The sequence below is a fragment of the Astyanax mexicanus genome, chromosome 5, assembly GCF_023375975.1.
Source record: "Astyanax mexicanus isolate ESR-SI-001 chromosome 5, AstMex3_surface, whole genome shotgun sequence".
In the NCBI taxonomy this organism is placed as follows: Eukaryota; Metazoa; Chordata; class Actinopteri; order Characiformes; family Acestrorhamphidae; genus Astyanax; species Astyanax mexicanus.
In genome coordinates this window covers 37,887,734-37,908,827 of record NC_064412.1, presented here as the reverse complement: position 1 = coordinate 37,908,827, position 21,094 = coordinate 37,887,734, and the positions used below count along the sequence as shown (strand labels likewise).

At 37.1% G+C, this 21,094-nt stretch overlaps 2 protein-coding genes across 2 annotated transcripts in view; both read left to right on the top strand.

Annotated features, from left to right (window-relative positions):
• The first annotated feature begins 2,048 nt into the window (after window positions 1–2,048).
• Window positions 2,049–11,874, top strand: wdr12 (WD repeat domain 12). The gene is made up of 13 exons (XM_007248879.4): window positions 2,049–2,200; window positions 2,536–2,630; window positions 4,127–4,221; window positions 4,336–4,442; window positions 4,693–4,808; window positions 7,307–7,461; window positions 7,823–7,868; window positions 8,598–8,680; window positions 8,952–9,092; window positions 9,785–9,890; window positions 9,973–10,105; window positions 10,226–10,298; window positions 11,599–11,874. The coding sequence occupies exons 1-13, from the start codon at window positions 2,160–2,162 to the stop codon at window positions 11,674–11,676; spliced, it is 1,269 nt and encodes a 422-aa protein (XP_007248941.3). The 5' UTR covers window positions 2,049–2,159; the 3' UTR covers window positions 11,677–11,874.
• A 1,958-nt stretch (window positions 11,875–13,832) lies between these two features.
• ercc3 (excision repair cross-complementation group 3) overlaps window positions 13,833–21,094 on the top strand; it is a 31,092-nt gene continuing 23,830 nt past the window's right edge. The window contains exons 1-5 of the mRNA XM_022673457.2: window positions 13,833–14,006; window positions 15,369–15,568; window positions 16,103–16,339; window positions 17,255–17,304; window positions 19,211–19,346. Of these exons, the coding sequence (XP_022529178.1) occupies window positions 13,979–14,006; window positions 15,369–15,568; window positions 16,103–16,339; window positions 17,255–17,304; window positions 19,211–19,346 (651 nt within the window). The 5' untranslated portion in view covers window positions 13,833–13,978. The remainder of the gene's footprint in view (window positions 14,007–15,368; window positions 15,569–16,102; window positions 16,340–17,254; window positions 17,305–19,210; window positions 19,347–21,094) is intronic.

Here is a 21,094-nt window from a genome sequence, read left to right as displayed (position 1 = left end):
AACTAGTGAGTTAGCTAGTCAGTGAACTAGTGGGTTAGCTATTCAGTGAACTAGTGAGTTACCTACTCAGTGAGCTAGTGAGTTACCTAGTCAGTGAACTAGTGAGTTACCTACTCAGTGAGCTAGTGAGTTAGGTAGTTACCTACTTTCAGCATGAATATTTAGCTCTCTCGCTAATGTGACTTGTGAACATAACGTTTGTATAATATTTAATTGTAAAAGTATCTGCTGCTGTTGCTGTTTGCTGGAAGCGGCTGTTCACTCCGTGTTTGGAAGGACGCTTGAAGCTGGCGGGGTGTTTGGGGGCGTGGTCAGTCTCAGACGAGGGTTCAGGGAACCCGCCAGTCCAGAACCAGCTGACCAATGGAGATTCAAGGGGAACCCCTTCTTCTAAGCCCCGCCCACCCGTGAAAACTGTGCCAAAACTCAGAAGCAAAAAACTGAAGCAGAAGCAAAAGAGGGATTCCAGAAGCAAAAGTCTTTAACAGAAAAATCCAAAAAAATCCACAGAAAATTCACAAAAACACAAAAATAAAAGCAAAGACCAAACTGAAATAATTTTCAAATAACTGCAAAGGATAATAAAATAACAAAGTATATTTAAAAATATATATTTGCTATATATATTTTTTCTCTTTTGAATTTGTAACATACAATTTTTGCTTTTGATTCCTAACATTTTGATTGCGGATTTATTTTTTTTGTGTAAAACTTTTGGCACAAAATTCACTCCATAGGCGGGCAGTGTTTTTCCCCCCTCCCGGACGGAATTTGTTCAGAGAGTGAGAGAAAGCAGATCATGGCAGAGGCAATATTAATAATTATTGTAATATGATATGAAATGTTTTTGATTTTGTGCAATTTCTTGTGATATTGTTACAGTCAATTTTTGTCAAATAAAAAAAAGCATAGGCAGGAAAGCAGAGGCAGGGCCTTCCAAAAAGAAAAAAAGATAAAACTCATTTTATTTCAACTCTGAATACTCTAAATAAAAAAAAAATAATAATAAAAAAAGGTAAAATTAATTAATATAAAATTCAATTTTCGTTATCATTTGGTGAGTTGGTTGAATTTGGGGTTGGGGGTTGGGAGTTGGGGGAGGGGGGGGCCTCCCTGAAATCAACTTTTGCAACTTGGGATGTCTGAAAACCTATCAAAACATTCATGGACTCTGATTTTGCTCAGTTTCTCCATATGAACCATAGACTGTATATAGCTGGACAGAGCATCATCTCCTAAATGTGAAGTCACCACAGGTCGGGCGCCCCTTTTTTCTAACATACTGTAATTCTACCTCCATTATTTAAATGTAACAGCTAGTGTAACCTCTGCTTATATTGTCAATTTTTATATCCCCACAGAATTCGTTTTTTAAAACGTTATTCAGCTCTATTCAAAAAGGTATGGTTATTGTAAAAGGGCTGGGCTACACCTAGCCGGGGTGGGACCAATGACTGTATGGGTGGGACCATAGACTGTGTGAGCTCTGTGGAGGCAGCCCTCAGGGGCGGGGTTATTTAAATGAGTTGGCTGTCTCTCCACAGTCTTTCTCCCTCCTCTGGTCTCTACTTTTTTTTGGATAAACCCTATCAAAACATTCATTAACTCTGATTTTGCTTAGTTTCTCCATATGAGCCCATTTATTTTGGAGTCACTCGGAAGCGCCCTCTAGTCACTGACAAAATTAATACAACATTTTTTTGACCACAAAGAGACATTTATAATAAATTTAATTACAAATTTTAGGTAAATATTATTAAAAAAAATAATTTGCTTTAGAAAATTACCCTCATTCCAAACATTTGTTTATTCAGACTTATATGATAATAAACACACCTTGGTACATTTTTAAGAAATAAATCCTAAGAAATGTCATAAATGCATTGATAGTTTAAAATACCACTATTTATTTTATTTTGTTTTCTTTTGCCTTTTTTAAATATATTTTATATGGTTGGAAACGTGGTGGAGCATAATCAGGCATTACTAGCAGTCAGTAATCCTGTGCAATAGCGGTGTGTGTTCTGTGATCGATTGCTGCTGTCTGCACATTAGAGCACATGGTGTTAGAGCAGTGCTCGGTGTAGATCCGGAGCGCCGCTGATCACATGTGGAGGTTCAGCACTTAATGATACAGGATTTATATTATATACAGGAACATGTCGCAGCTCCAGGCGAGATTCTTCACCGAATATAAAAAGTAAGGATTGATATGTTTGTTAAGTTGCTGTTTTGGCTCTAGAACATGCTGGTTAGCTAACACAGAGATAGCAGGTTAGCAAAGTTTTACCCACCCAGCCAGTAATGGTGATTTCTGTGTGTCTCTGTATAAATAAACATGTTTCTTTGTTATTTGGCTGGTTTTGTTCTGTTTACATAGCTGTTTTACGTAGCTGTGTCTTCACCAGCGGACTAAACAGCGAGTAAACTCTGCTCTCCGTATTGAAACGTTCAGTAAACATTAGCCCAGCTAGCTTGTGTACATCAGACGTTTGCTTAGATGTTCAGCAGTTCTCTTTCTCTCTTTCATGTTAGATTCGCTATAGATGATGTTCCTTTCTCCATCCCTGCTGCTTCTGAAGTGACAGATCTCAGCAATGTTATCAACAAGCTGCTGGAATTCAAGATCGGTGAGTTGCTTCCACCTACATTAACGTTACCTAAACAGTCTTTCAGTCTTTAACTACTTTAACCACAGGCTTTCAGCTTTAAGAAATGTTGTAATACACTATACATTATAAATATATACATTATTCAGTATCCACTGTGAGTTATTCTGCGTCCACTATGAATTACATAGTTCAATCTCCACTATGAAATATGCACTGCCCACTAGGGGTGGGCGATATGGCTCTAAAATAATATCACGATATTTCATGGTATTTTCAGATAACGATACTTTTACTTTTGGCGATATGACAAAACACTGAATTAGAAAAAAAAATATTTAGAATTTTTTTTTGCATGCAACATGATATGGCTAACTGAGATATTAAAAAAAATAATTATTTTATCAGATTTGTAACAAGTCAATAATCCAGATTGTCATGATACTAATAATAATTCACTCCAAATATCTCCATATATTCAGTAATAAAGTAAAATAAATGATACTGGACAGATATAATCTAATAGTCTCCAGTAGATATATAATAGGAAATGAGATCAGTGTGAATTTTTCCTTTGCTAAAAACAGCACAAAAATTGGCACCCTAATGTGATAATTAGTGGTGGGTGATATGTCACGATATTTCAGGGTATAATATCGTTCACAATTTTCAAATTTTTTGTCGATATTATCGTGTACAAAACGATATGGCACACCCCTACTGCCCACTAACAATTACTCAGTAACTTAATTCTGCCTTATTCTGTGTTCACTGTGAATTTTTTATTGTCCACTGTAAATTACTCAGAAACTGCTAAGACTTATTCTGTGCACTGTCAATTATTCAGAATTCACTATGACTTATACAGTGTCCACTGTGAATGATTTATTGTCCACTGTGAATTATTTAGTGTCCACTGTGATTTACTCAGTAACTGCTATCACTTATTCTGTGCACTGTAAATTATTCAGAATCCACTGTGAATTATTCAGTGTTCACTGCAAATTATTCCCGTCCGCTATGAATTACTCAGCTTAATGTCCACTATGAAATATGCACTGTTACTCAGTTACTGACTATGTTATTCAGAATCCACTATGAATTATTCAGTGTCTACCATTAATTACACAGCAACTTTTACCTTATTCAGTGTCCACTGGGAATGATCAGGTATCCACTATGTATAACTCAATAACTGCTATGACTTATTCAGTCTCCACTGCTATATGCACATGGTCCACTGTGACTTATTCAGTGTCCACTCTGAATTTTTGCACTATGCACCATTTAGTGTCAACTGTGAATTGCACTGAATCTACTATGAATTAATTATTGTCCATTGTGGAATATTCCGTATCTGCTATGAACTGTTTGCAATACACTTTGATTTTTTCAGTATATACTAAGCTGAAGCTTGTAATTATTTTTTTTTTTACTTTGTTTTACGGTACTTTAACCCTTTAACACTAAAGTTTAAACTGTATGGAAAGCTGAAATGTTGATGTCTCTTTCCACAGCGGATCACAAACATGTGGAGTTTGACTTTCTGGTGCGGGGGCAGTTCCTCCGTACCTCTTTGGCCAATCACATGGAGACAGAGAACATCTCCACGGTATGAAACTCACTTACCTGACCTGATCTATTTACTGTGTCTTATTATTCATTAAAGATAAATATGTAGCTGTTCTATAAAGCAGTATGTATAGAATATATGTGTTTGGTACAGGAAGAAGTTGTGGAGATCGAGTATGTGCAGAAGTTCACAGCTCCACAGCCAGAGGAGTGTATAATGCATGATGACTGGATCAGCTCAGTGGAAGCAGACTCAGAGTGGTGAGAATTATAAAATTGATACAAATTATATAAAATTATAAAAAAATAAACACTTCCTGGATGATAAAAGTCTTTCAAATTAAGTAATTTGTAATAGTAAGGTAATGGATTGCTTTTAAAAGAGAGAAATGATGGATGACCTTTTTTTTCTTTTCTTGGATGGAAGAGAACTGACAACTTCTATTTAAGCCAAATAGTTGAATAAATTGTAAGGGAAAACTTGTTTTGAGTTATTGGTTGTGTGTGTCAGGATCCTTACAGGTTCATATGATAAGACGGCACGGATCTGGTCTCTGGAAGGGAAGGCGGTGATGACTGTGGCTGGACACACAGACGTTGTGAAGGATGTAGCCTGGGTGAAAAGAGGTGAGATTGAAGTTCATCCAGGGGGCTCTACAGTTTTGGGCACCCATTCATGAACAGCTGTACACGTGCATTTGTTTACAAGCTGAGTGATAACGAATTAGTATCTGAACTGAGAGAAGTATGTGGACTGAGGTAGAAGACTAATATTACAGGATTTTAAACTAATATGACCCAGGTTACATAGCATTGTGTTCTAAAAATATTTATTACTGGACATCCAGTGATTTTAGTCCCGTCTGAATGTGTCATATCAGTCATTTTTACCGGACTGTGCACTCCCATGTCAGTAAAGATTCCGGAGCTTTTTAATCTTCATTAAAACAAGCCTTAAAATAATACTCGGTTTTATAAATGCTGTGAAAATTTAAATATCGGTAAAAATAATGTCAAATATTGTGTAAAAGTTTTTTTTGTGCAGTTTGGAGGCACAAAAGTTTTGTCCTACATGGAACCTCTGCTTTGCTCAAATCCAGAATATACACTAAATGACTCCTCAGAGACATGTATCTTATCGCAGTTTTTGGGAAAGTGATTGTGTAGCATAGCCCATAGTCTACATACATGTTTATGAAAATGTAGCTGCTTTTTTTTTTTTTTAACAAAAACTTCAGCATTGGTTTGGAGGTGACAACAATGCATAAATCGATTAGCTACTCCCATCTAATCCCGTTGGAATAGGCCTTTAAGATAACAAGCTGCTGAATACCAAATGTGTAATGGAATGAAAATCTGTACCTTACAAATTATTACTCTGCAAACTACAAAACTATAAAGTGTATATACAGTTGTGGTCAAAAGTTTACATACACTTGTAAAAAAACATAATGTTATGGCTGTCTTGAGTTTTCAATAAGTTCTACAACTCTTATTTTTCTGTGATAGAGTAATCGGAACACATACATGTTTGTCACAAAAAACAGTCATAAAATTTGGTTCTTTCATAAATTTATTATGGGTCTGCTGAAAATGTCACCAAATCTGCTGGGTCAAAAATATACATACAGCAACAAAATTTGTCAATTTTGGTGATGTAGCGAGTTGTGTCAATCAAATTAGCTTCATGTCATGGCCTCTTCACTTCTTGTAAGTGATTCTGATTGACTACAGCTGTTGACTTCTCATGAGCCCATTTAAATAGGGCTCATTTGACCCAGTGATTAGACTCAGCTACAAAAGCTACAATGGGAAAGTCAAAGGAACTCAGTGTGGATCTGAAAAAGCGAATTATTGACTTGAACAAGTCAGGGAAGTCACTTGGAGCCATTTCAAAGCAGCTACAGGTCCCAAGAGCAACTGTGCAGACAATTATACGCAAGTATAAAGTGCATGGAAGAGTTGTGTCACTGCCACGATCAGGAAGAAAACGCAAGCTATCACATGCTGCCGAGAGGAGATTGGTCAGGATGGTCAAGAGTCAACCAAGAATCACCAAGAAGCAGGTCTGCAAGGATTTGGAAGCTGATGGAACACAGGTGTCAGTCTCCACAGTCAAGCGTGTTTTACATCGCCATGGACTGAGAGGCTGCCGTGCAAGAAAGAAGCCCTTGCTCCAGAAAAGGCACCTTAAGACTCGGCTGAAGTTTGCTGCTGATCACATGGACAAAGATAAAACCTTCTGGAGGAAAGTTCTCTGGTCAGACGAAACAAAAATTGAGCTGTTTGGCCACAACACCCAGCAATATGTTTGGAGGAGAAAAGGTGAGGCCTTTAATCCCAGGAACACCATGCCTACTGTCAAGCATGGTGGTGGTAGTATTATGCTCTGGGGATGTTTTGCTGCCAGTGGAACTGGTTCTTTGCAGAAAGTAAATGGGATAATGAAGAAGGAGGATTACCTCCAAATTCTGCAGGAAAACTTAAAACCATCAGCCCGAAGGTTGGGTCTTGGGCGCAGTTGGGTGTTCCAACAAGACAATGACCCAAAACACACATCAAAAGTGGTAAAGGAATGGCTAAACCAGGCTAGAATTAAGGTTTTAGAATGGCCTTCCCAAAGTCCTGACTTAAACCCCATTGAGAACATGTGGACAGTGCTAAAGAAACGGGTTCATGCAAGAAAACCATCACATTTAGCTGAACTGCACCAATTCTGTCAAGAAGAGTGGTCAAACATTCGACCTGAAGCTTGCCAGGAGCTTGTGGATGGCTACCAAAAGCGCCAAGTTGCCGTGAAAATGGCCAAGGGACATGTAACCAAATACTAATGTTGCTGTATGTATATTTTTGACCCAGCAGATTTGGTGACATTTTCAGCAGACCCATAATAAATTTATGAAAGAACCAAATTTTATGACTGTTTTTTGTGACAAACATGTATGTGTTCCGATCAGTTGTAGAACTTATTGAAAACTCAAGACAGCCATAACATTATGTTTTTTTACAAGTGTATGTAAACTTTTGACCACAACTGTATATGTATTTGTCTGCCATTTAAGGCTATAGAAATTAAGACCCACCCCTACCATCATTTCTGATTTTGTTTTTTGTTCTTTGGTCAGATGGGCTGAGCTCACTGCTGCTGACCGCTTCACTGGACCAGACTGTGCTGCTGTGGGAGTGGAACTCAGAACGGAACAAAGTGAAGGCCCGACACTGTTGCCGGGGACACGCGGGGAGCGTGGACACCATCGCTGTGGACCCCACCCGGACAAAGGTATGTATATGAAAGAGAGACCAAACTTCGTTAGATGAACTGCAGCATCATGTCACATGTGTCATCAGTTCATGTCTGTCATTTACTGTGTTGGTACTTAACTAAGAACCTTTTGACAGAATATGAAAACCTGTTTTCTGGTTGCTGTGACACCTTTGAACAACTTAAACAAACTGTTTCTGATACTGTGTTTTTTAGTTAATTTGTGTTTTGTTGTGATTGGCTGATTCTAAAAAAAATGTATTTTTTTCCTTTTCAACTAGACCTTAACATTTTCAAAACTTATTATTTAATTAATTTATTTATTTATTTTTGTACATGCAGTACATTTAAGATGTATATGTTTTTTTCCTTTCCTCAGTTTTGCAGTGGCTCTTGGGACAAAATGTTAAAGATCTGGTCAGCAGGTAAGACTCTGATGATGCTGTGATTTATTTAACTGAGTTAACTGTTTCTTTCAGTTTGTTACAGAAAATGTATATCGTAGCTGTCCAATGAAAAACAAGTATCTTCATTTTTGTCAATTTGTAGTTTACTACATAATTTGAACCGACAAACTGTCCCTCACACTGTGCCAAAATGTCTTGATTAATGGACCAATATAAATAAAATAAAAGTGTGTGTGTGTGTGTGTGTGTGTGTGTGTGTGTGTGTGTGTGTGTGTGTGTGTGTGTGTGCGCGCGCGCTCTGGAGTTTAAATTCTCTGCTTGAGCCCAAGCCCACTTTCAGGTTTAAGAAAACGGTCCGTGACAGGCCTACTTTTTTAATGCTATTTTATCTTTTATATAAAATTATGGCATGATAATCACAATATAACAGGTTACAAATCACACTTTGATCATGCAGTGCGCACATGCCAGCTCCTCCACTTGTTTAATTACATTTTTCAGCTGTTTAGCTGCTTGATATTAAAAGAAAATTCCATGTGTTCTCATTTTTAGGACATACAGTATCTTCTAGAATCAGATCTGTATCTGCCCATAATTATACCCATAATTGGTCACGTTTAGTGAAAATTTTAATCTCATAATAAATGTGGCAGAATAAAATACTATCTCAATTATTATTTTTTTTTTAAGTTTACTGTATACTGTATTGCTGTGCTGCATTGTTTTAAGTGGTCTTTTATCTTTCAGTTCCCACAGAAGAAGAAGATGAAGTGGAGGAGCCCAACAGGCCTCGGAAAAAACAGAAGACTGAACAGATGGGACTGACGCGGGTCAGTAACACATACACACACACACACACAGCATCACAGATGATGCTTATACTGTGCTTTATTTGAACTCAAATGTTGACATTTCCAAGTTTCAAGTAGGAGACTTACACTGGAACTCTCTCACGAGTCAGGTCTTCTACTCTAAGAGTCAGTAGGGCCTCACTGTGTTTCCAGTGTTTCTGGAAAAATCAGCTTTTTCTGATTAGAATCTCAGGTGATAAATAAAATAAAAAGACCTGACAGTGATAAAAACTCATTTTCCTCTCTGCAGACTCCTTTAATGACTCTATCAGGCCACGGTGAAGCTGTCTCCTCTGTTCTCTGGACGGATGCTGAGGAGCTGTGCAGTGCCTCATGGGACCACACCATTCGGCTGTGGGATGCTGAGACGGGTGGGCAGAAGAGCATGCTGGTAAGACTCGCAGCCAAATCTGTGCAATCTATTTCAGTCCATTAAATTCCCCTATGAAACAAAAGCTAAGGAAACAATATTCAGACACCAGATGTGTCTTATTGGAATAGTTTGACAAAAACAATCTAATGAATTTGATTGTTCAATCACCTCAGACGGAGTTAATCTGTGAATACATGTTTAATATTACGAGTATGTTCTTGTATAATATATATCTATAACAAAAAAATATTTTGCTTAAAGTTATGTGGTCAGGGCTACCAGATCCCTGAGAGAGCACAATTGGCTTTGCTCTCTCTAGGTTGGTAGATGCCATTCTCGCCCCACATCACTTTAAAGGGTGATGTTGATCAGCACAAGGCATCTGTAAGCTGATGTATCAGAACCAAGTCACTGCACATTCCTCCGAGCGCACTGAGATGCTACTCAGCAATGCTGAATTAGCAGCAGTTGGAAAAGAGGTGGTGGCTGACTTCACATGTATCAGAGGAGGCATGTGCTAGTCTTCACCCTCCTGGTGTGTTGGGGCATCACTAGTGATAGGGGGAGTCCTAATGAGTCGGTTGGTTAATTGGCCGTGTAAATTGGGGAGAAAATGGATAGAAATAAAATGATTATATAAAAAAATGTTTTGTGGTTAGGAACTGGGTTAGTTAGACCCCAGCTGATTGTGTTTAATGTTTTGATTGCAGACGGGCAGTAAGGTGTTTAACTGCATCTCGTACTCACCGCTGTGCCGCCGTCTGGCCTCAGGAAGCACAGACAGACACGTGCGCCTTTGGGATCCTCGCTCTAAAGGTGCAGAAACACACAGACACACTGCTGCACTCGTGTTTTTTTTCTTTGTGCTAAATAATTTCTCCCCCTCTTTCTTTTTCAGATGGATCTCTGGTTCTGTTATCTCTGACGTCTCACACTGGCTGGGTAACGGCGGTCAGATGGTCTCTCTCCAACAACCATCAGCTGGTCTCCGGCTCTTTTGACAACATGGTGAAACTGTGGGACGTCAGGAGGTGTGTTTGTGTGTGTTGTTTATTCTGTGTTAAGTTTCTGGGAACCTTAAGATAACCAGATAGTGGTTGCAGAATTGATCTTTTATTGTGATTAAGTGTTTTCCTTATTCTATCCTGCAGCTGTAAGGCTCCTCTCTATGATCTGGCAGCTCACGAGGACAGAGTGATGTGTGCTGATTGGACAGAAAGTGGGGTAAGAAACAGATGGAGGTTGTGTGTATGTTGTGAGTTGTGTGTTGTGTGTGAGAATTGCATAGTGTTGCTTGTAGGAACATGTAGGTTTTATACTTAGCAATAGTTTGATACAAATACTGATGACTTGGATTGACTGAACAGAGGCTTCAATACAGCTCTGGAAAAAATAAGAGACAACTTCAAAAAATTATGAGTTTCTTTGATTTTACCAAATTGAAAACCTGTGGAATATAATCAAGAGTAAGATGGATGATCACAAGCCATCAAACCAAGCTGAACTGCTTGAATTTTTGCAACAGGAGTGGCATAAAGTTACCCAAAAGCAATGTGTAAGACTGGTGAAGGATAACACGATGCCAAGATGCATGAAAACTGTGATTAAAAACCAGGGTTATTCCACCAAATATTGATTTCTGAACTCTTAAAATTGTATGAATATGAACTTGTTTTCTTTGCATTATTTTAGGGTTTTAAAGCTCTGCATCTTTTTTGTTATTTCACCCATTTCTCATTTTCTGCAAATAAATGCTCTAAATGACAGTATTCATATTTGGAATTTGGGAGAATTGTTGTCCGTAGTTTAAAGAATAAAACAACAATGTTCATTTTACTCAAACATATACGTATAACCAGCAAAATTAGAGAAACTAAAGTGGTCTCTTTATTTTTTCCAGAGCTGTATATGTAATGTAGACTTGATTATCACTTTAATGAATAACTTGGAATATACAAAAATATAAATAAATAAAAAAATGTAAAAATAATTTAAGTGGTTCACTTACATTTCATATAGTCCATATTTTAGGGTAGTGGTTAGAGCACTGGGTTATTAATGTACCGATACGTGGGATTGATACCTGTCATAGTCTTGGTGGTGATGCATTTATGTATAGCTGGGGTGGCTGTCTCTCTTCCACCCATCCTTCAGCACAGTGCTATCCAGTAAAAAGGCAAAACATACTAACTAAAAATTATGATCTATTTTAAATCGGACAGTTTGTCTTAATACCCATTAAAATTATGATAATAGACTGATAGAATTGCACCAAAATAAATGTATTTTTGACTTAAACTGGAAGTTTGAAAAACAAGTTGAAAAGGTGAAAAACTGCCGATCAAATCTTTTGTTATATTGTAAGGGTGGAAATTGGAGGTTGATAAATATATTGAAATAAAATCTAGATATACAAATTTTAACCTAAACATTGACTATTAAAATATAATTGGCTCTCTTATCGTCTGTTGTGAATTTTTCTGTTGTTTAAAGTGGATTTTTCTCTCTCTTGTCCTCACTCTAGTTAATCCTAAGTGGAGGGGCGGACAACAAGCTGTACACATACAAGTATGGGACATGTGTCTCTGATGCTGGGGCGTGATCCCCTGCCTGCATTACCCAGCATACACCTGGACACATCAACCCACAGTGCATTTGCATCATGGAAAAGCAGATACTACATCTTGACTCACCGTTCCAGTGCACACACCATGGCTAACAAGATCTTGCATCTTCAGAGCAGGACTGAATAAAGAGAATCACTCTGTAGTGGATTAAAACCATGTTTTATTATTTTATATTTTTGATATTCGCGTGTCTGATTTTTTTTGTCCCTCAGCATACCTCTTTGTACTGGCTGTGTAATCAGAAAAAATATATGGAAAAGATCAGCAGATTATTACAGTTATATTGCCTCAAAAGGTTGTCTTTGTTGTTCACTAAAGATTGTGATAATTATCTGTACATCCTTTTTGAGTGTATAATTCATACATTTAAATAAACTATAAAGCTAATACCACAAAGACTATGAGAATCTATAAGTAGCAGCAATTCGTTTCTCAGTGATATTTAGCATCACTAATTGGTTCATGGAACTAATGCGTGAAAACAAGACTTTTAGTATGAAAATTAAGTGCCTTTTACTTAGAATTCTACCATGTCTCACTGCAAGAAAAAATATCACCATAATTTATTTCAAGATGAAAATCAAAAGAAACCAATTCACTCTCCATTTCCTTACAAAAGATTATTCCTGGATTAAATGAGCTTTGATGTAATATTCAGTTTCTTCATGGGCATAAATTTACAGAAAAACAAGCTTTATTATTTTCTAGCTACGGCGTAATTATCTAATTTCCACACCTTAATAAGTCGTAGCCATGACTTAATTATCTCATTCACACGTCTTAATTATCTCATTCCCTCGCATTCGGATCTCCTTCTTACGCAACTTCATAAGTTGTGGCCAAGTATTAGGGTCTCATTTCCACACCTTAGTTAGTCGTGGCCATGCGTTAGGATCTCTTTCCCATGCCTCAATAAGTCGTGGCCACGCATTCGAATCTCTTCCCCATGCCTTAGTAATTTGTGGCCATGCATTAGGATCTCTTTCCCATGCCTTAATAAGTTGTGGCCATGCATTAGGATCTCTTTCCCACGCCTTAATAAGCCAAGGCCATGCATTAGGATCTCTTTCCCATGCCTTAATAAGTCGTGGCCATGTATTTGGATCTCATTCCCACACCTTAATAAGCCAAGGCCATGCATTAGGATCTCTTTCCCATGCCTTAATAAGTTATGGTCATGCATTAGGATCTCATTCCCACACCTTAATAAATCATGGCCATGCCTTAGGATCACAATCCCACAATCCCCCTTAGGATCTCATTTTAATGGCTTCATAAGTCATGGCCACGCATTAGGATGTCAGTCCCACACCTTAATAAGTAGTGGCCACGCATTTTTTTTTTAACATGATTTCATGAAGTCGTGGCTATGCATTAGGATCTCATTCCCACGCCTTAATAAGTCATTTTTTAACATGATGTCACCTTAGGGCAGGGGTGTCCAAACTTTTTTTGTTGGGGGCCAGAAGGAGAAATATATTTAAAGTCACGGGCCACAGACTCTATAATAAAACAAATAATGAAATATACCACTTTACATAATAAATTTTTCATTTCATTTACACACCATTTTACTTGACTTACTATCTTTATCTTTGACAGTGTTGTGTAAACTAAGCTTTTTAAAATTAATGTTTAATTTCATGATGTCTCTTAATATTAAACTCCTTAATTACGGCAACTTTTAGATTCTTTGGCCCGTTTTTCTGCGCTAGAAATGCGCACCCTCTCCGCTTTTACACTCTTTGGCCCGTTTCTTAATAAAAACCTGCTTAACAGCGGGCCAACTTTCATTCTATTTCTAAAATACCTCGCGGGCCGCTCCAAAAAAGGAAACGGGCCGTAGATTGGACACCCCTGCCTTAGGTGTGTAGAAATATAAAATATAAATGTAAGATATATATTGGCCGAGTGATGAGTTATTATGTTTAGCTCCATTCACCCCTGTTCATTTTGGACTCACTCGCGGGCTCCCTCTAGCGGTGTGCGGTTGTTCTCTGATGTAACGGAAGGGGTGTGAAGTGAGTAATCTAGGCTCTCCATAAACCGGCTATCTGTGTGCTGGAGTTCTGTGTGTTATACAGTGAGAAGCAGCAGGGGGCGCTGTGCTGCTCTGTGGCTTTCAGTGCGCTGTTCTCTCAGTCTGCTGAAGAAGATGAGCATGGTTCCGCTGTGCTGGTGACGCAGCTATCGAGTCTGTCTGTGTTTATCTCTGTAAAATCAGTAAAATCAGTCGTTTACTCGCCTTAACGCCTCCCTCCCCCTAACTCCATCAGCATGGGGAAAAAGGAGAGGGGAGATCGGGGTAATTACACTGCTGAATCCGCTTTGAGGAGGGAATGGAGGAGTAAACTAGCGACTAGCAGCTAAATAACAGCTCATAACTGTTTAAAACTGTTATTTTTATTATCCAGGGAGAGAATGGGCCTCTATAGTATCGATCTGTGGAATCTGTATTTAATATGTACCTTTAGTTCTGTTTGGTATTTGTGTGGGATTTGTAGTTCATTATGAAATATAGTTCAGGTATCTGTAGTTCAGTATGAAATCAGTAGTTTGGTTTAGGATCAGTTATATACAGTTATGTTTAAGACCTGCAGATCTGTAGTTTTTATAGTATATACTATTGAGTTATATGTATAGTATGTAGTTCTGTATGGGATCTATAGTTCTATGTGAAGTATAGAGATCTGTAGTTCTATAGGTGATCTGTAGTTCTGTGTGGAGTATATAGATCTGTATGAGATGTGTAGATTTGAATGGAATTTGTAATTCTATAGGTGATCTGCAGTTCTATGTGGGGTATCTAGTTCTGTGTGGGATCTGCAGTTTTAAATTGGATCTGTAGTTCTATAGGTGATCTGTAGTTCTGTATGGAGTATATACATCTGTAGTTTTAAATGTGATCTGTAGTTCTATGTGGAGTATATAGAACTGTATAAGGTCTGTATATTTGAATGAAATCCATAGTTATATGTGGATTATCTAGTTCTGTGTGGAATCTTTCGTTTTTAATGGGATCTATAGTTCCATAGATAATCTGTAGTTCAATGTGAAGTATATAGTTCTGTATGAGATCTGTAATATTGAATTGGGTCTGTAGTTCTATAGGTGACCTGCAGTTCTATGTGGGATATCTAGTTCTGTGTGGGATCTGTTGTTTTTAATGGGATCTATAGTTCCATAGGTGATCTGTAGTTTAATGTGAAGTATATTGTTCTGTATGAGATCTGAAATATTGAATGGGGTTTGTAGTTCTATAGGGGATCTGTAGATGTATATAGAATATATAGTTGTGTGTGGGATCTGTAGTTTTGTAGAGGATTTGTAGTGCTGTGTGGAGTCTGTGGATCTATAGATTTACACAGGTTTTATAGTTTTTGTAGTTAGTTCTTTACATTATCAGTAGGTCTGCATGGAATATAGCAAATTTGTATTTTTTTAATGGAATATGTAGTTATGTGTATAGTCTATAGTTATGAATGAGACCTTCTATGTATTGAAAATTACTGAGATCTCCAGTTCTGTGCCTAATCTATATTTCAATGTGGGATATGTAGTTTTCTGTGGGATTTGTAGTTTAATTTGTTATCTAATGTTCTATGTGGAATCTTTAGATAAGTTATAGTGTCTGATCTTGTCTAATGTGAATTTGTCTACTTGTCAGAGAGGAAGTCTAAGAAACGGTATCATGAGGAGGATGAGGATGAGGAAGAAGCCATGGGGAGCGAGTCACAGGAGGCCATTCCTGCAGCAGCCGGCAAGCAAGTGGATGAATCCAGCACTAAACTGGATGAATATGGGGCTAAGGACTACCGCTCACAGATGTTATTGAAGAATGACCATGGTTCTCGACCTCTGTGGGTGGTAAGTTTGGGGTTGATGTTTCCGGACAAATAACTGTGTTGCAGAACTGTTGCTATACAGTATCATGCAAATGAGTGAAAATAAGTGAAGCCCTCTACAGGAAATCTATTTTAGAGAGCAATAATTCTTCTTGGATCACAATATAATTTGCCCATCTACAATGCTTATTATGCCACAGTTAGTTCTGACCCTGCAATGTGATTGGCTAAAAGGCGTTCTTTGAGTGCCATTATCAGCCAGTAATGCACTGTAACTGAAGCTCTCCATATATTACTCCGCCACATGCAGGTAACCAAGCAACGATGCATCGCTTACCAGCCAAACAGAGCAGCTACAAACAGAGCAGCAATTGAACTATTTTAACTCGCGGGTTTTTATAACCAAACAGATCATATTTTCTCCCCCTCTTTAATACTGTGGTATAATTGCAATAATATACTTGAGATTTGTGCTTAAACATGTAATATTGACTGTATTGATTATTGATTAAATGAAATGAGCTATTGTAAATCTTTGTTTGTGTTTTTCTTTCAGGCTCCTGATGGTCATATCTTCCTGGAGGCTTTCTCACCAGTCTATAAGTACGCTCAGGACTTTCTGGTGGCCATAGCCGAGCCAGTGTGCAGACCCAACCATGTGCATGAATACAAACTGACCGCCTATTCACTCTACGCTGCTGTAAGTGTTGGCCTGCAGACATCAGACATCGTGGAGTATCTCCAGAAGCTCAGTAAAACCTCAGTGCCAGATGGCATCATTCAGTTTATAAAGGTGAGCATGTGACCTACAGGATTCATTAGTGTAGGGTTGCACAATGTGTAGAATTGTTACATTGTGATTAGGGCTGGGTAATAATAATACAGTTTGATATCTGGGTATATGCTTAATAGACCAAACACTATTGTGATTATTGTCCTTATTGTTTTAACAGCAAGCATATAGAGGATATCATCAGATCTAAAAGAAAAAAAATCTTATTTAATTGGATAATGTGCAAAAAAAATATATATATATATATATATTGTAATATAAATTTTTACCATATTGTCAGGGTTAAAGAGCTCATTGTGGCTCTCTGCCAGGACAAAGTTATGGGAAACTTGTGTATAATAACAAAGATCTTATTTCCAGTAGAATACTTACACTGTAGTTTACAGTACAAAAAGAACAAAAAAAGCATATAATGCTCAGTAATATAAAAATTAGGGAAACAAAATGAATTGTTAAAGATTTTGCAATGCTGTGCTGCTGAATTTTTTATTAACACATGTTAAAGGTGTTAAAAAAAAGATTTGCTGCTTTTTCTTTAGGCTGTGGTCCATCTTAATTGGGTTTAGGTCAGGTTATTGTGGAGGAAAAAAAAGTTTTTGTTTAATACATTTTTAATTGTTTTGGAATAATTGTTTTAATATTAATCTACAATGTAAAAAAAATGAGTGAGAAGGGGTGTCCAAACTTTTGACTTGTACTGTATATAAGTATTGACCCCCATTATTCTTGTTACATTGTGGGGCCATCTTAATTTAGCAGAACACTCTACTGATACTGTGATTGGTTGTGATTGCTCCGGTAAAACACATTGTTATTGTTGTTTATATGCTCCAGCATCCAGTGTACTTGCTTCAGTGTATCATACTACGCTGTATATTAAACCTTACCTTTTATTTTTATTTTTTCCCCTTTCAGTTGTGTACTGTGAGCTATGGGAAAGTCAAGCTGGTACTGAAGCACAACAGGTACGTGTGTACGTTTGTATTGTCCTCAGCTACAGACTTGCCTGTACTGAAGGCTCTCACAGCAGTTTGAGTGTAAATCCTTGCAGGTTGTTTTGCTGCGAAAAACATTGCAAAAATAATTAATCCCCAAGCCAAACTCGTAGTGACCCCTGTAGTCTGAGACTGATCTACGCTTGTTTGCTAAACCTGTCGGGCCTGCTTATAAAACTTACAATAGAACAGTCTGTGCTGCACTCTTCCTCACCCAGCACGCTGCCAGACATGCTTGAAGCCCTGCTGGAGGCTTATTGGTTTGCCCGTTTGGGACCACTGCTGTTTACAGAAGGTTAGCGTGACTGTGTTTACTAAGCTGGATTGCAGCCTGAGATTTAGGGTGCTTTCACGCCTACCGATACATTGTTTGATCTGGACTTTTTGACTTTTCCTTTTGGTCCTGAATAAAACTGCTCAGTTAATAGGAACTAATTAGGTTCTTTACATATAAAACATGCCAGTGGGACCTCAGTACATAGAGAAAGATTTAATACTAGTTAATGTAATGCACTTATTTATGGATGTGTATTGATTGGTTAATCAATGCTTGCCAATTGTTTACCCGCTGTATTTACGAGCAAAAACAGTTATTTGTATATTTTAAAGAAAGGTGTATATAATTGTAAATTATAATTATAAATATTAATGCATAATATATAAGAGTTAAAAAGATGCAAATCACACACTTACAGGTTAGTAAAAAAAAAAAAAAAAAAAAAAAAAAGAATAAACCAAATTAAAGAATAAAAATTATTGAAATTTAACTCACTGTACATACATTACTGCACGTTTTAAATGTACCGGTATTATAAGGTAAACTATAAATAATACATATGGGCATTATATGAGGTGAATGCAGATGGTGTGTGAGGTAGTTATGTTCAGTAAAGAAATTGAGCACTTCCCATAAAAAAAAATCATTGTTAACCAGCTGTTCGCTCCCAATTTCTGAATCAGTTTCTCTGATTTTGCTATTTATAGGTTTATGTTTGAGTAAAATGAACATTGTTGTTTTATTCTATAAACTACAGACAACATTTTTGCCAAATTCCAAATAAAAATATTGTCATTTAGAGCATTTATTTACAGAAAATGAGAAATGTCTTTTGGATAACTTTATTCCACTCCTGGTACAAAAATTCAAGCAGCTCAGTTTGGTTTGATGGCTTGTAATCATCCCTCCTTCTTTTGATTATATTCCAGAGGTTTTCAATTTGGTAAAATCAAAGAAATTCATCATTTTTAAGTGGTCTCTTATTTTTTTCCAGAGCTGTATCTAGTTTTACTTTCTTTTTCTTCAGATGTTTGTGTATAAGGGCAGGCTGGTGTTGATGTTTTATATTAAAGCATTTGGTCTGACTTAGAGCTGGTCTTGGTTTGGTTCAACTAAACCATGTTTCAGTATGTTTGCAGTGTGAAAACAGTTTTTTAGATGGTTCAGAAGTTGAGGCAGGCTGTTGTCGGAACAATGAAGGAAATTGTATTGTGCCAAAAACAGTGAGCATCAGATTACGCTGGTGTCTACTGTATCTACTGTAACTGTAGATTCGTCCTTATTTATAAACACAAATAAAAGGAATCTGATGTAAATCTGTTCTCTTCATTCAGTGAAGCACAAACATTTGAAGACAGTCTGAACCTGGATTCTCTATATCGTAAACACCCTCTACAAACCAATTAGTGTATAGTAAAGGAAGACTCCGCCCACATAGTTTATGAGGACAGGATAGGTAGTTCTTTTGTTTGCTCACTAAACTGTGGTGTGAAATTAAAACTAATCAGACCAAATGTATACAATGTAACAAACACATAGACTATGAGTAAAATGAAGTTGAACATGTATTGATTGGAAAATGTGTGTGTGTTTGGGCAGGTATTTTGTGGAGAGTGCTTTTCCAGATGTGATCCAGAGGCTGCTGCAGGATGTTGTGATTCGAGACTGCCGTCTGCGCACTGCTGAGGGGGAGGAGACTGAGCTCATCACTGAGGTTATCTCCAGCAAGCCTGCAGTGAGTGCACAAACACAGTTTATATATCACCGAGCCAGAGTTCCTAAAAAGCGATAAAACAGGAAAAGTCAAAAGAGTAAAGTTGTAATATTAAAAGGGAACAATATATTAATTACTTGGGCTGCCAGTTTATAAAGCTTGTAGGCAAAGGATCATTTTCCTCTCATGATCTGTTACAGGGCTGCTGTGATTACCATCAGTTATCTACATTTTTAGCCTGCTGCTTATTGATGCTCTAGTGTTACAGTTAGATAATACAGTGTTCAGATTTTCCTGTGGAAGTGCCGCGACCGGTAGCCTAGCCTATATTGCACTCCAGCTTCGGCATCTCTCGGCGGGAGAGCATGCGTTGGAAATAAACATTTTACTGATGCAGGATGACTGTCTGTGTATTATATAAACCATATCAAGATATATGTATATTCACAAATATACTGTAAAGCATAATATGTCTCAATCTGGAATTATGATACAATGTGGAGTTGTGTTTATTGGCTTAGTTTCAACTGTAAACTGTAAAAAAGAGGGAAAAAAAATAATTTGAAAATGTATATAATGGAATTTGGGACAGTTCTATGAGTGGCTCATATGAGACCTGCTTTAAATCTGTAACTATATAAAATTCAAAAAGCTGATCTAAAATAATAAAAAAAAAGATATTTATTTGAGTGTGCAGTTAATATTATAATTTTGATATTTTTATTTTAATATTTTAAAAAAATATGTTTTAGATGTTACACTGTGTTTAGATGATTACACTAAAACAATTATCCGTTTCATACAATTAATTTGTAAGCCTATTATAAATTTAAGGGAGAGTAATTTCTGTAAAACCTGTTACAAAAAAAATAAAAGCTCAACAGATAACGGCGAAATACCAAAATCTGCACATTGTATTATCTAACTGTAACTCTAGAGCTTTAATTAACAGCAGGTTATTAATGTAAATAACTGATGGTAATCACAGCAGCCCTGCAACAAATCATGAGTGGAAAATGCTCCTTTGCCTCCAAACTTCTTAAACTGGCAGCCCAAATAATAGGTCATTTGCTCTTCACATGCGGCTGGTTTTGGTAAATTATTTCTTGCACTTTTCATCCAATCCTCCCGCTCAGTTCAGAGTGCAACTTTAAATGCATGATTCACGCTGCTGTCCACTAGCTGCAAATATTTTGTTGTCCTGAGGAGCCCTGGATTAATCTACACACTTATCTCTTCTGAAAACAGTTTGTTTTAGTGAGTAAAGCACTTTTAAAGCTCATTAGCCTGTAAACAAAGAAAACATACATTATCTGCACCATTATATAAGCTGCAGTGTTCAAAGCGTTAAAAAAAAAAAAAAAAAGTGTAGCAGCTTATAACCCGGAAATGACGGTAGTTATGAGCTTATGTTATGTTCTTATCTACACTGCTGAGAACAGGATTAAGATGCTGGTACAAACCAACAGTTCAGAGAGCACAACCTGAGTATCTTTGACCACTGCATAAGGTTGAGAGAATGTCAACTTAGGGCACTTGTTGCTCTGGCACCTGTAAGAAGGGCTCTAAAAAAATATCAATATACAGCTCTGGAAAAAATGAAGAGACCACTTCAGTTTATGAATTAGTTTCACACTGTTTGAGTTTTAATCTATAAACTACGGACACAATCCTCCCAAATTCCAAATAAAAATGTTGTCATTTAGAGCATTTATTTGCCGAAAATGTGAAATGTCTGAAATAACAAAAAAGATGCAGAGCTTTCAGAC

Coding starts and splice junctions, on each gene's coding strand:
- wdr12 (XM_007248879.4), top strand. CDS start 2,160: ATGTCGCAGCTCCAGGCGAGATTCTTCACCGAATATAAAAA. Junction 2,631..4,126: donor GCTGCTGGAATTCAAGATCG/GTGAGTTGCTTC, acceptor CTCTTTCCACAG/CGGATCACAAACATGTGGAG. Junction 10,106..10,225: donor AAACTGTGGGACGTCAGGAG/GTGTGTTTGTGT, acceptor TCTATCCTGCAG/CTGTAAGGCTCCTCTCTATG.